Below are 14,178 nucleotides of genomic sequence, written 5' to 3'. Positions count from 1 at the left end.
ACAAAAATATAAAATATAAGAAAACAAAAAACAAGAAAATAGAAAAAATTTGAAAATATAGAAACCTAATCCAAAAAATATTATTGATATTGACTTACCAGATATATTGCGACTAAGGGGGAAGAGAGTAGTGAGGGTCCGAGATCGAGGGGGTGAGAATCATGATATAAGGGGGAGTTCGAAAATCTCTTTTTGAAAAGTGAGGGTACTTTCGTAATTTCGAGCATTAAACTAGTTTTTTTTCAAGGAGTGTCAACTACTCACCATTCCAACTTAAATATTTAAGGTCCGTACTTAAATATTTAAGATCCATTTGATAACGCTCTTGTTTCTTGTTTTTCATTTACTATTTTTTTTAGAATTAGGGAAAATGAGGGAATATGTTTTGTAACTATTTCTCTTCCTTGTTTCTCGAAAAAAAAATGGAAATAAAAATATGTTTGATAACTTTTTTTTTTGTTTCTATTTCTAGTTTTTTAGTACAACTCGTGGGATTCGAGATGTGAACGTAGGACTTCTTAACCATTAATATATATCTTAACTAATGTTGGCATTCTTTTTATTTTTAGTTAAAATAAAATTTAGTAAATATAATATAAAAATATACCACATATACTCAAGAACATAATTCATGAGAGAAAACATAATTTAAAATATAAATTTCTTCTTATAAAAGTATAAATTATTAGCTTTAAATAAAGATTTAAATTTCAAAATATTTTAAAATAGAAAATTTTTGTTTAAGAAAATATAATAATAAAAAGAATAAATTTTCAAAATATTTTAAATTAAAAAAATATAAAACATAAAAAAAAAGGGAAAAATATTATTCCAATGGGGCTTGAAGGGAATGAAGACAAGAAATAAGGAAGATTAGGCATGCGAGACTGCCAACGGTCCACAGTTTTAACATGTACAATTAAGCACTTGATTTATAATTTATCTACAGGACCTGGAAACCGAAACACAAATCAGAAACAACAAAAAAATACTAAACTACATCCTTTTTTGAAAACGTTTGTTACCAAACAAATGAGGAACAAGAACAAGAAACAGGGAATGGAAACGTTACCAAGCGAGATCTTAATAAGCTTACTATGAGAATAAGGTATCAAATTGTCATCAAATCATAATCTGCTGAAAAACCTATCTAAATTATATATATATGTACCACACTATTTTAGTACCTGTGGTCTTGAGTATATGAGAAAGCAAGAATTCATCGCTATGCATTTGGATATGTATGTGAATCAGATATTTGCTCCATCGCCTTCTTTCTAATACAGGGCCAAAGGCAAGTACCACTTTTGCCATCCCAAAGCTGATCACTTCGACTCATGATTCCGAGCAAACTCAGCAAATTTTGACAGAAATTCTTGAGGGATACGCACTGGACGGTAATTTTTGTTAAGCCAAACTGCCGTACCCTTTGCCTCCAGGATTGGCTACAGAACGAAATTAAGACAAAAAAACTGCATAAAAGAGCTACCAAGAATGTGTACAAAGTAAACTGAGATGAAAATGAATGGTTTCATTACCGACCTCCATATCTGGAAGCTTGAAAATGAAGTGATCAATGTAGAAGCGAGCAGCTGACATGCTCGAGATCCTCACTTTAACGACGAATCTGTCTCCACTCTACTCGAACGATACATCAATTCAACAGGTGGAGAAGAAAGAAAGCCATTGAGTAAATTGTAGAATGCAAAATTTATAGAGCAAATGGTTTATGGACATAGCAACAGAGGCATCCCATACTCTAAGTGGTGCAAGGAACTTCAAAGATAACTCTGATAGAGCTAATGCATCCCCTGTGCGAGCAACTGCATCAGGGCTAAGGCCTATACTTTCCAGCAGCTCATGACGACCTGCTTAAGTTCTCAATTCAATATCTTGAATAGCTTTTGACTGAGTTATAATGCTTCAGTCACTTTCAGAGAACCATAAGATTTATGAAATTTCAACAGTTTTACAGCTTTCAGACTAATGGCCCCCAACAAAGTTTAGGCTCAGCTCACTATCATAGAAAAATGAAAGTTTACCCAACAACTGGAGTTTCTTTTTTCCTTTTGGATACATCAACAAATGGGGTTGCCAAGAGAATAATCAGCGATGACATGGATGTTCTTGGAATTGAAATTCTGGTGCCAGTGGACATAAACACCAACGTTTGAAATGGTGAAGAGTAAATTAAATTAAAGGGGAAAAAGTGGATGTTTGAGCTCACCATGTTGACAATAACTTGCATAAACAGCATTGTTCACAACGCCAAATTGGTCCAGTTCATAATCACGAACTTTGAGCTCAACATCTAGGAACCCATCCATCCTGTAGTTATGAAGAGTAAGATGCTTAGTTTTTCTATATGTTCTCAATAAGGGCATTACTTCAATTGCAATTCTGATGCCTGGGACATAAACATTTGCAGAAACCAAAGCAATTAAAATTCTGCACTCCACCCGAATTCCAAAGAAAAGTAAATAAATTAAAAGGAATATCAGTACAAAAGTCGGTTGGTTCACCAAAAATCGTTTGCAGAATTTTTGCTCGAGACTCGACAGAGGTCAAAGATCTTGACATAGAGCGCTAAAGAAGAAGACATTAACAATATTTTGAGAAGTTAAAAGTACCTTTTTGTGGCGTTGAGATCAAATGCTTGAGAGTTAGAGCTTCTAGTTATCGGGGGTGATCGAAGGCGAAACGAAGTCGACGGCCGGCGGATGGGCCAGGAAAATGATGAAGGTATTGGGAGTATCGTAGACTTGGTACGTGAAATCGGAGCCGGCGGTTGGATCGGATAAATGGAAGCCTGTAACATTCTGCAATTTCTACTCCGTCGTCGACGGATGGGTTTTGAGAATGGGAATCGGACAACGCAAGGAGGAGGCTGGGGTTTATACCAGTTTTACAGCTTTTTAATAATAAAACTAAATTGCGTTTCGTTTTCAAAAAGTCAGGATGGCCGAGTGGTCTAAGGCGCCAGACTCAAGTTCTGGTCTTCGTGAGAGGGCGTGGGTTCAAATCCCACTTCTGACAAAATTTTTCAGTTTTGTATAAAATTCATTGTACTTCCGTTTCTTTTCTTCTTTTTAGTTTGAAGAGAATTTTTCCCCTTTAATTTCCCGGGGTAGGTAGCTGTGGGCTTTTCCTGACATGTTCCTAAACCAATTTCTACCCATCTTAAAATTTCATAAACAAAAAATGATAATTTTAAATTTACTCGATCATTTCAACCAAATTGATCAATTTGCAACCTTAATTTTAAAGAGTCAGAAAAGTATTAAAGTACCTCTATTTAGTAAGATTTGTGTTTAATTCATTCATTTTTAACAAAGAAAAAGCATTCTAGTTTGTTCAATATAATCAAAGACCTAATTATAGTTCCATTGATTAGACATATATCAAAAGATTGAAATTTTAAATCCAATCCGAGACGTGTTTATTAAAAAGAAAAAAACTTTTCGAAATAAAAATTTGAAAATGATAAATAACATTCGTAATTTGCAATTTAAGAGGAAAAAGTAGTGTGTTGTTATGTTCATCAAATTTAGCATTGTTATGAGATTCCACTTGTACAAAGTTTCTGAGAAATTGGGGGTCTGGTGTATGGGCAGAAGAAGAAAATATAAAACTTTTAAAATAAAATTCGGTATAATGCTATAGATAGATTCTGTCCAGATGTAAACTTGTATCGAACAAGCGCGAGGCCAAGACGCCACGATGAAGCATTCGGCACCAACTGGCACCTATCCGCCAAATTCACCCACGATGTGAATCCATGGCTCGTCCAAAATAACCTCTTCTCCAGCCCATCCTGGACCACCGCCTCCCCTCGCATCAATTTTTTCACTAATTTGTTAACCAATATCCATCCAGAGATCGATCACAGATGAAAGCAAAACAATTGTGCTTCTTCCTTCCCACTAATCGTTATTCTTTATTCAGGACAACAAGAATGAAATGTAATTATAATTAATACACAAGAATTAGCGTTTTCAGAGCAATGGAATGGAACATACAACACAAATCTACTGAAAATCAATGTGGTGTAATAAATTCTCGATTCCAGAAGATGGAGCTCGGTCCGTCTGTCGGTCCTATGTCATCCATGGATTAGCAGCGTCTCAGGTTGCCGGTCGTCTAACTTCTAAGGAGGCTGCCGGTTCGGTTTCCGGTACTAACTCTGCAAATTAAAATAACCACCCAATGTGATTAGACGAAGATCCCGATCATACCAATTACCAATTATGATTGAAAATTGGAATTGACTTCTGGTTTCAGATGGGGAAACGAGAAAGAAATCCTCTGTAGGAATGAGGCGAATCAAGAGGGTAATTCCGAATATGATAAATGGAAGATTGATTAGATTAGATTTGTTATTCGGAGAAAAAACAGGGCGCCCGGCGAAATTACCTTTGAGTTTTTTGGGTTTTCCGGCACGTCGTAGAGATCGGCGGTGATCTCCGTCAACAAGAGTCCGGGGAAGAGCGTCTGCAATGGGGGAAGGGACGCAGATTTGAAAACCCAATTTGAAAAGAAGGGAAAAATAGGTCAGCGAAGAGAGAAGAAAACCTACATCCATTTGATTCTGTACAATTCTGGGCCTCTTCTTGGGCCTCCGCGGCGGCCTGCGTCCCATCATCGCCGCGAAATCCTCCTCGATCTCCTTTTTGGAAAGCGAGACCGAGAACTTCTCCCTTTCCTTCTTTTCCGTTCCCACTCGCCGCCCTGGCGACGACCTCGCGCCGCCGCCGCCGCCGCCGCTTCTAAACGGTGAATCGCCCTTCTTCTCGATCTTCAACCCCTTACCACCGCCTTTACCTCCGCCAATTGCGTCAATCGGAGCCTTCGACGCCGCCCTCCTCACCCTCAAACTCCAGGGTCTTAACTCCTCCGCCGCCGCAGCCGCCGGAAATTCCTTCTCCGGTTTTGCCGCGTCGTCTTCATCGTCGTCGTCCACCACCCCATCTCTCCAGAATGCAACCTTCATCTTATCGGCGGCGGTTTTTAGATCAATCATGAGTTTCTCTCTCACCGCCGCAATCCCTTCATCGCCTCGGTAATTGTCGTGGCTCCTCTCGATCTTGGACTTGGAACCCCTCAGCCGCTTCCCGGAATCCTTGAAGAACACCGGCCTGTCCCTGTCCCTGTCCGTGTGAAACCTCCGGCAGTTGAACTTGACGGCCGGTGATCGGCGATCGGCGGCGTGAGGAACGTCGCCGTCGCCGGCATCGGCATCGGAATCCAATTTCATACAGCGGAGATACCTCTGATTCCCCCACTTCAAAAAGGGGAGCGTGAAATTGTGGAGGGGCTTGGATCTCTCGAGTCCCATGGCCATGGAATTGGAGTCTAGTAGTGTTTGGTCGGAATCGGAACACACCATAACCCGGCCGACAGAGCGAGGCGGCGAGATCAGATCGCTGAGGTTCTTCCTCCAAAAAAAATCGAAAAGTGAGAGAGATTTTTGAGGGTCCGTTGGTTGGCGATATTCTTCATATTGGTTCGGGTCGCGCTAAGCAAACGGAATACCGCCGGGAAACGCCACTTTATATACCCAACCTATTTGGGTGCTGCGGCCGATTTAACGTTACTTCCAGGGCTTTGAGGTTTGGGCTCCCAATTTTCCTTTTTTTTTTTTTTTGTTTTTAATTTTTGACACGTTTTTTGGTTTCTGTGGACGCCACTAAAACGCGCCCATCCTGCTAACCTGCGCTCCATATATTGAAGATTCCAAGGGGCCATGTGACGTCGTTTTGCTTTTAGTTTTATGTCGCCGGATCATTTTTAGGCTTAATTCAAGATTTAAAATATATCGCATTTAGTGGGTTTGATATAAACCTAAATTAGGCCACTAGCAAATTTTGTAGCTACACCCCCGAATTTCTAAACTAGTATAGCTGCTTAATTACACATGATTAAATCGAAACTTTTACCCAAATTACTATAAAGTCTTGAATTTCAAAGTATTTTTTTTAATATTTATTTGAATTTTTAATGTAATTAGTATTTGTGACATGCTACATGTGTATTTTTGAAGGATTATATGGTCTGCTGACCTCAGAAGGGAAAAAAAAAACTAAGGCATAATTTTTACAATTTGCTTTACTTTACTAAAATTACCTCGTTTCGTTACCCATTCGAAATCAACTATATGTTTAATTCTTCACGTTGTAGCTACATAACTCTTAAATAATATAATCATTGATCTAAGCATCTGTTGATTAGATCAGTTGCCTTATTAGATACAAAGAGTTACCTCTTAGAAAAAAAAAATTGAGAGTTCAAATAAAGATTTTTAAATTATAAGGGCTAGATAAATATAACCTAGAAAATTTAAGGGTTGATTGAAATTTGTAAACTAATCTTAAAAGTTTTAAGGAGGTATATATTGCAAATAAAGTGGAGATTTTTTTTTTATATAAAACAGATTAATTGAATATACAAACCATTGACAATCCCATAAAATGAGATTAAATTTAGCATCTCCTCATTTCTAAGTTAAAATTGAGTGAAAATTGTGACATTTTTACCTTGATTGATTTTAGTGAGTTTCTAGTAAAATTGAATTAGGAGTTGAGTTTTTGTTTATCTTGTGATCATTTTCTTATTTCTTTTACTCATTTAAAATTTTATTATAATTTGGTTAATTGTAGTTTTGATTGCCCCTTTATTTTGAAGCCTAAGAATTGGAGGAAAAAAAATACGTTGAGGTGGCGTTGCTGTAGCATCATTCACAATTGGGTGATCTAACAGAAAACGAAGATTTGGGCTCAATACAAAATACGATACCAGAAAGATTTTATCCAAAAATAAAAACCCTCATTTTAGATTGGCTGGAAAAGGCCCTTCGGAGAGGATAAATCAGTGGCGGCTGTACAAGCAAGAAAAAAACCCTAAAAAATAAAAATTTTAATTTAATTTCCTCCAATTTGTTGATTTGCTTAATTGCATTAAGATAAGATAATGATCAATTTATGTGCCCTTCTCAAGGGTGATCAACTTAAATATTGGATATTTAGCTTATTTTAGTACGATTAAAATCAGTGGAATTGATCCATCGATGAATTCAAAAGTATAGACATATGTTATTTTTGGCGTGTACATTTAGAAAATTTGAGCTACTCACATGTTAAAGCTATGCCTTCATAAAAATATGGTAAACTAGGCTTAAAATGACAAGAACTTATTGAATCTATTGTTTGGGTTCATAATAGATTAAAAGTTGCTCCAGCTGCTCAGCCTGGAGCGTTGAGCATTGTGCAAGGACGTGCTATAGGAATAACCTATTATCTTATGAGTGGAATTGCCACAACATGGGCGTTCTAATGACCCAATATCGAACACTGGTGATAATATCAGCAAAAGAACATTCTCCTACGCTTCGAGACATGTCGAGCTCCACATATTATTGTACAGTCAAAAGGTGATTGATTGCGTAAAAGATGAGATTAGTAAATGGTGCGCTAAGTCGGGGGAGCTCCTCTTTGGTTCCATCTATCCACATTCTTCCCTTCCATTCAGGATGGAAGGCAAAACTCTGCCCCAACCAAGTGAAACTAAGGGTCTAAAAGAGTGAACGATCGGATCTATGGGGTGTTTTAACTGTCGAAGGACATACGATAGGTGAAGGAAAGACCCACATTTTATAGCGTCTAGGGAACGCAAGTTTGATAGATGATTGGAGAGGAGAGGTGGAAGAAAAGGCTCCAGACGGATGACGGCTTGAACCTTGTTCCTATATGATCCGATCAATTCGATTAGGCACTCGCCATCTATTTTCGCTCCAAACGTCACACATCCGTCTCCTACCTACCGTTTAGGCTGGCACCAGTGAGATCCAACTAAGGTAAGGCCTCCGCAATTTCATAATCTCCCTGTCGAATGACTTGTTCTCCCTAGTTGTCGCCACATTATCTGTCCCGTCTTGACCAGAAACGGATGGTAAATATTTCTCATAACATGGAGTGTGAATCAAACCCATGTTTGAATTGGAGACTTTGATCGAATGAATAGGGATCAATTTCTTGACATTTTTATTGAGGAAGAGAATCCAGGATGAACGCTTTTTTCATTCGCTATATACAGCTACGATTCCAAGAATCTCAAGAGTCTGTCCCGCTCGACCTTGTCCTGTTGACACACGAAGCACGTCTTCACATACTCAACAACTCATCTCAAACTAAAATTCGAGAGTTAGAAATGATTTTTGGGCATTTATTTAAGTGTTTTTGTTACTGAACAATACAGTTTTGTCAAGAAAAAGCCATGAAATCCTGTAAATGATAGTGTCTTAATTATCAATTTATTCTTATCTTAATTGTTGTCAAATGGTTGCATAGTTTTGAAATTATTAGAATTTGCCATGGTGGGTATAGCTCAAGTAATTGACATATACCTCCAATCATGAGGTTTTGAGTTAGATTCTCCACCCATGTTATTCTAAAAATATATATATATATTTAATCTCCTCGCGTCGAGCTTGAATTTGTTAATTTTGCTTAATTGCATCAGGATCATATAATATTTGTGATTAATATTAGCACGGGTTGGATCTCAATTCTAAAATTTGCATTAATTACTCTCCATGGGATGACCTTGGATCCAACTAATTACTACCTAGGATTATTTATGCTTATAAATGGAGTTTTTCCACATCAACCATAGAGGCTTTTTTTTTTTTTGGAAGAAAATCAACCATAGAGTTGAAGACACATTTAATCTTTTTGATTTAAATTTTTTGCCCCAACCTTGAAAGTTTAACCTATATTTATTTCCTTCCCATCGCTAAAATTTCAAGTATTTTTTCTTTTAACATGTCCCTAGCATTTTTACGTACATTAATTAAAATTGTTGACTATTTTATGAAATTGGTAATTGAAAATAATAGATGATTGAAAAAATAATTCCACCTAACAAATTTTTATAATTCTTTTAATTAAAAAAAGCATGAAATTTTTTTCTGTCAGAATTCGTGAAAGCATCACAGGCCCTGCCAATCTCAGCTTGATGCTATCTCTAATGTAATGCCTAATAATTGGCAACCTTGCAATTTTCTCCGATTGAATATTTCAAAAAATATATATATAAAATTAAATTGATAAAAATTAACCACCAAATCAATCAAAATTGAACAAAATTATTAAGCTAATTTTAAAATCTCGAAATCAAATTAACGAACTAAACTATTATTTTTAAAGATTTTTTTCTATAAGTACATCTATGCTATAAATATAAATATAAGTTGCAATATTGCATAGGTTTTGCGTTGCTAATGTAATGAATTATTACCTTTAAATTTTTGTTGTAAATTGAGATTAAAGATAAATGGTCATTGATCCATAAAAATAGTGATGGTATGTTTAGGGCCTGTTTGGTAGAAAATTTGAATCGAATTCTATTTCTTGTTTTCAAATAAAATAAAAACAAATACTTTCGATCCAAAATAAAAATTTTGATAAATATACTACTTCATATATATATATATATTTTAAATAATAATTATACAAAATTTATAACATATATAATAATATTTTAAATTGAACTAAATATTTAGTTTGTAACCACCACTATTTTATAAATATATTATTCAACACAACAACAATTTTTTAAAATTGAGATTCAATTTTCAAATCTGCCAGAAAAACGTATTTGATACCGACACAAAGAGGAATAATTGGAAAGAAAATATTGTATTAGGAAAACATGTTTCTCCAATTTTTATTGTCTTTTAAAATAAATCAAGATTTTCAGATTGATCCTGCTTCAAGTTTTAGGAATATATCTTTTAAAATTATTTTTAGACATAATGCTAAAAAAATATTGAGTTATTTCAAAGCCATAATTATTGTTGGTTAAGGCGTCATTGGAAACCAACTTTTCAATCATTACCACACAAAGAATAATCAGTATTGGAGAAATAAAAACTTTTCCAATTACGTATGATATTTGGAGTAATAATAATCATATACTTTTTTAGTTCTCTCTCTATTATTTTAATTTAGCAATTTTAAAATTTGTCATGTAATATCATTCTATAGTTGGGCAATATAATTGTATTTATCTTTAAAGAAAGAAAAAGAAAACTTGCTATTAATTCATAGAAGAATTTGTCTATTTTTTAACGTTAAAAATTATATAAAATAACTAAATTTATGATGACTTATTAATTTAAACTTTTACATTGAATTGTAACTTAATCCAATATACATTAAATTAGTAATATACATACCGACTTGGTCCAAACATCTGCATGCAGGAATAACTATTTAAAATATATACTTAATATTTTGATTTAAGTTAAATATATGTTTTAGTGTTTTAGTTTGTTTTTTTTAATTAAATTAGTAGGTGTTGTTAAAAAAAGTTTCAATGATGAGGTGTGAAGTCTCGGACCAATTTTCCAAAGAGCAATACCTCGACAATTATTTTTAGCCCGACCACGTAATACCTCAACCTTAATTTGTAGCTTGACTATCTTTCGATAATCATAAAAAGCGACAGGCGAGTGGGACCCACCAACCTACTCGTATTAGATAGAGAGTACTTGTTTCGTATGCATGTATATGCAATTCTGATTAGCTAATTGTCTTGAGAGCGGCGGTAATTCAAACTAATACCAACTTTGAACGTCGAAGTGTCAACAGATCTTTTTGCACATATCTTCCCTTTGTCTATTTCACTCGGGGCGACTTGTCCAATTAGAAGGTTAGAATTCTAACTTAACGATGAACTAAAGCATATATATTTAGCCTTTTAACTTTATTATAAATTTAAAATTTAAGGAAATTTAATATTTACTTTTCCGTTATCAAATCCAATTCAGCTGCAACATAAATGGTGATTTTTCGAGGAATGTTTAAAGGGGAAGAAAGCTTCATTGGCCTTGGAATTCTTGCTGGCATAGTGTTGCATATGTGGCATCTATATACTTCCATCCAAAACAAGGTATATCCATCATTTATAGGCATGCCATACCTTATTATATAATATTTATAACAATATTAAATTTTTTTAATATATTTGGTTGCAGTATTATATTACAAAAATAAATAAGTCTCCCTTTAATTTGGTTTATAAATTATATTTATATATACTTTTGATTCAATGCTATATTTATTGCAAAATGAAACTCCAAACTTATATTAATTTCTAACCTAGAATAATGATTTCAAATAAACTGTCATATTTATAAATTTATCACAGACAAAAATTTTACAAATACGACACATTTTTTTCTTATATACCATTCATAATCACTTATTTATCTACTATAATTAAAATTTATCACTATATAATATTTCACCATTATATGATTTTTATATCATCCAAGAAGTTTATCACTGTACCTTTTTTTCTATCATAGATAAAGTTTGTTTTTCTTTCTAAAAAAGATAAATATATTGTTGATATTAATTACCACTAGAGTATATCATTGATAAATCTATATCACTATTATACTTATCTAAAATATATCATTGATGTATTGTTTCCGTATCATAAATATTGAATATTCTTATATTTATACCATTTTTATAATTTATCTTGACAAATTTACAATTATTTATATTAAATATTTTATTAGCTTAAAATCTTCATTAAAAAACAATATTATTTTTTGTGAAAACAAAAGGCAAGATTATTTAATTTATGATAAATTAATTATTTGTTTACTTAATAATAAAATGTAGAAGCGCATTCCCAATTGCAAAGTCAAATATACATATAAAGAAAATAAAGTCACAATTGTTATATTTTGACCCGTGGTTCAAGTTCAACAAAACTCGTTTTTTTTTATGATGTTTACTATTTTATAGGAAGAAATAGCATCCAAATTGAAATAGTATATATTGATCTATTAATTTTTTTTATTTTTTTTAATGAATTCTCTTGGGACCCGAAAATTATAGATGTTTACTATTATGGGTGGACTTGTGTTAAAAACTACCCTCTTGCAATTCTTCATACTTCAGACTAAAATAGATGATAGATTCGATCAACGGGTTAAAAATATTTTTAAAATTTCTACCAACTTATTTATGATGTAATTTTTTAAAAACAAAATCCAACCAAACTATTATAAAATGTTAAAGTCAGGTTGATTTGGGTTATTTAAGTAATTTGCTAAAAAAATAGTGAAATTTTCCGTCATTCAACTAAAGACTTATTTATTCTGGGGGAAGCCATAAATTTTCAATATATAAAAAATTAAAATAGACATATATGCTTGTGTAATTTATTGAAAAAAAAGGTTTACAAATTAGTAATAATGGTAGGCTAATTAATTTTTTTTATCTTAGAGTTTAATAATTGTAGGGTGAAAAATTAAACCATTAACTTTAAACAAAGTAATTGGTGTCTTATTTATATACTTATACACGAATAGTTAAATAAATTAACTATTGAAGACCAAATAAGTCAATTTAATTAATAAATTTTTGTTTTGACAAAAGAATAAACTTATGATCCACCTTGACCCAACCAACGTGTGTTGGGTAAAATAAATTCAAGTCTATTAGGTTGTCAAACCCCTTTTACATTATAACAATGTATATAACAAACTTTTAAAATATGTTTTTACAGAACTTTTACTAAAAATAAGAGAGTACTATTTTCTAAAACATTCTCAAATTCAAAGAAATAACTTAAGAAGCAAGCATATGTGCTCTTCGAATTAAAAGAAATACTTTTTTTTTTCTCTAATGCAGTCTCCTCATTCCTCAAGAATGGCTTTGAAATTTCAAACGGGTCAAAACCTCAAACTTTACAGCATAGAACGCAAAAAGAAATAATAATAAAAACATAAAATAAATAAATGCAATACTAACGGCTAGATTGTTATTCCTTCCCAATAAGTCCAAAGTTGAACTGACCACATCGACCTTTTCCAGCTTGGCTCCCCACCACTAATCACATTCCGCCACGTCATCCCTGTTTCTCTCCGCGCCTCCTCCGTCACCTTCAAATAGCCTTCAGCTTCTTCAGCCTCCTAAAAATGCAGGCAAAGATGCCACTCGTCTTCCAAAAGCTCTCAAATTTCCTCAAAGTTTCCATCTTTATCACTAGAATTGGAAAACCCATCATTCCAAAGCTCCTTTTCTTCAAGAAATCAGCGACTGCAAGGCACCCTAATTCTTATTATGGGTTTGTTCACCACTACCAATTCTCCCCGTCCACCGCCACTCCTCTCATTCATTATCACAGATCCGGCCGCCGCAGCCGCCGCCGCCATGTGTATTCGCTGCTGTTTCCGTGCAGATCATGCCTGAGCAGTGGCAGTTTCCGGGATGGAAATTACAGAGTGGAGGAGGCAGAGGAAGAGGCAGGGCAGTTTTTGGAGGCGTTGGAGTGGAGCGAAGATGAAGATGATTCGATTGATCACAGGGCTGAATTGTTCATTCAGAAGTTCTATGCGGACATGAAAATGGAGGCCCTCGCAATGCCAATGCCATCGATTTGAAACTTTTCCATTCTTTTTTGTTACTTATTCTTTGTTTGCTTCAATTCTTTTATTTGTTTGTTTGTTTGGTTTTGTTATTTTTGTGATGTATTCACTCCACTCAAGTTTTAGAGATGCTGGAGATTGGTTTTCGATTTTTGTCTTCTTTTTTTCCATTTTCATTCTACGGGAGTTCTGGAGTTTTGGAATTCAATAAAATAGTAAACAAATTTTGGAAACAAGTTATTTATTATTGTTATTATTTGAATTACAAGTTTAGTCCAAAGGTTTGAAGATTGTATTACAAAGATGCTTGATATAATTATAAACTTTCAATAGGGTGACTAGTATCCTTTCTAAACTTTTATAAGTGTTATACTTGTATTCTCAACTTTGTATTCCATGGATCATTAAATTTTGAAAAAATGTTTTGAAATTGAGTATATATCAAATACAAAAATAGAAAATGTAGAAATTTATTAGACATGTTTTCTAAAATTTAAGGATTCTTATCGTACTAAAAAAATGTTCCAATATTGATTAGACACAACAAATAAAGTTTAAAATTTATTAAATCATTTTTAAAGTCAATAACCAATTAAACACAATCTTTAAATTTAACTTTTTTTTTTGTTCTTATGTTTCTTTCTAGATTATAGAGTCACAATTGTGAAATGCAGATCTAAACTTCCCATGCAAGCTTATTTCTGTTTTTTTTTTTTTTTTTTCATTTCCAGTCA

The 14,178-nt window shown here is 33.6% G+C and overlaps 3 protein-coding genes and 1 non-coding gene across 4 annotated transcripts; 2 read left to right on the top strand and 2 right to left on the bottom strand.

Annotated features, from left to right (window-relative positions):
• Nucleotides 1-1,060: 1,060 nt before the first annotated feature.
• Nucleotides 1,061-2,895, bottom strand: LOC111018616 (acyl-acyl carrier protein thioesterase TE3, chloroplastic). The gene is made up of 5 exons (XM_022294787.2): nt 2,631-2,895; nt 2,228-2,328; nt 1,759-1,868; nt 1,543-1,638; nt 1,061-1,445 (listed from the first exon to the last, which is right to left on the bottom strand). The coding sequence occupies exons 1-5, from the start codon at nt 2,816-2,818 to the stop codon at nt 1,326-1,328; spliced, it is 615 nt and encodes a 204-aa protein (XP_022150479.1). The 5' UTR covers nt 2,819-2,895; the 3' UTR covers nt 1,061-1,325.
• A 57-nt stretch (nt 2,896-2,952) lies between these two features.
• On the top strand, nt 2,953-3,036 carry TRNAL-CAA (transfer RNA leucine (anticodon CAA)). Its single transcript has one exon. It is a non-coding gene; the product is annotated as a tRNA-Leu (tRNA).
• Nucleotides 3,037-3,890: 854 nt separating this feature from the next.
• On the bottom strand, nt 3,891-5,623 carry LOC111018706 (uncharacterized). Its single transcript, XM_088117009.1, has 3 exons — nt 4,577-5,623; nt 4,414-4,491; nt 3,891-4,183 (listed from the first exon to the last, which is right to left on the bottom strand). The coding sequence occupies exons 1-3, from the start codon at nt 5,384-5,386 to the stop codon at nt 4,178-4,180; spliced, it is 894 nt and encodes a 297-aa protein (XP_087973135.1). The 5' UTR covers nt 5,387-5,623; the 3' UTR covers nt 3,891-4,177.
• Nucleotides 5,624-12,979: 7,356 nt separating this feature from the next.
• On the top strand, nt 12,980-13,678 carry LOC111018726 (cotton fiber protein). The gene has a single exon (XM_022294949.2). The coding sequence runs from the start codon at nt 12,995-12,997 to the stop codon at nt 13,457-13,459; it is 465 nt and encodes a 154-aa protein (XP_022150641.2). The 5' UTR covers nt 12,980-12,994; the 3' UTR covers nt 13,460-13,678.
• Nucleotides 13,679-14,178: the final 500 nt, after the last annotated feature.

This window comes from Momordica charantia (genome assembly GCF_013281855.1).
Source record: "Momordica charantia cultivar OHB3-1 chromosome 9 unlocalized genomic scaffold, Mcharantia_2.0 BLBB01000009.1, whole genome shotgun sequence".
Classification (NCBI taxonomy): domain Eukaryota; kingdom Viridiplantae; phylum Streptophyta; class Magnoliopsida; order Cucurbitales; family Cucurbitaceae; genus Momordica; species Momordica charantia.
The sequence above is the reverse complement of the archived record's forward strand: the minus strand, read 5'-3'. Positions and strand labels throughout refer to the sequence as shown.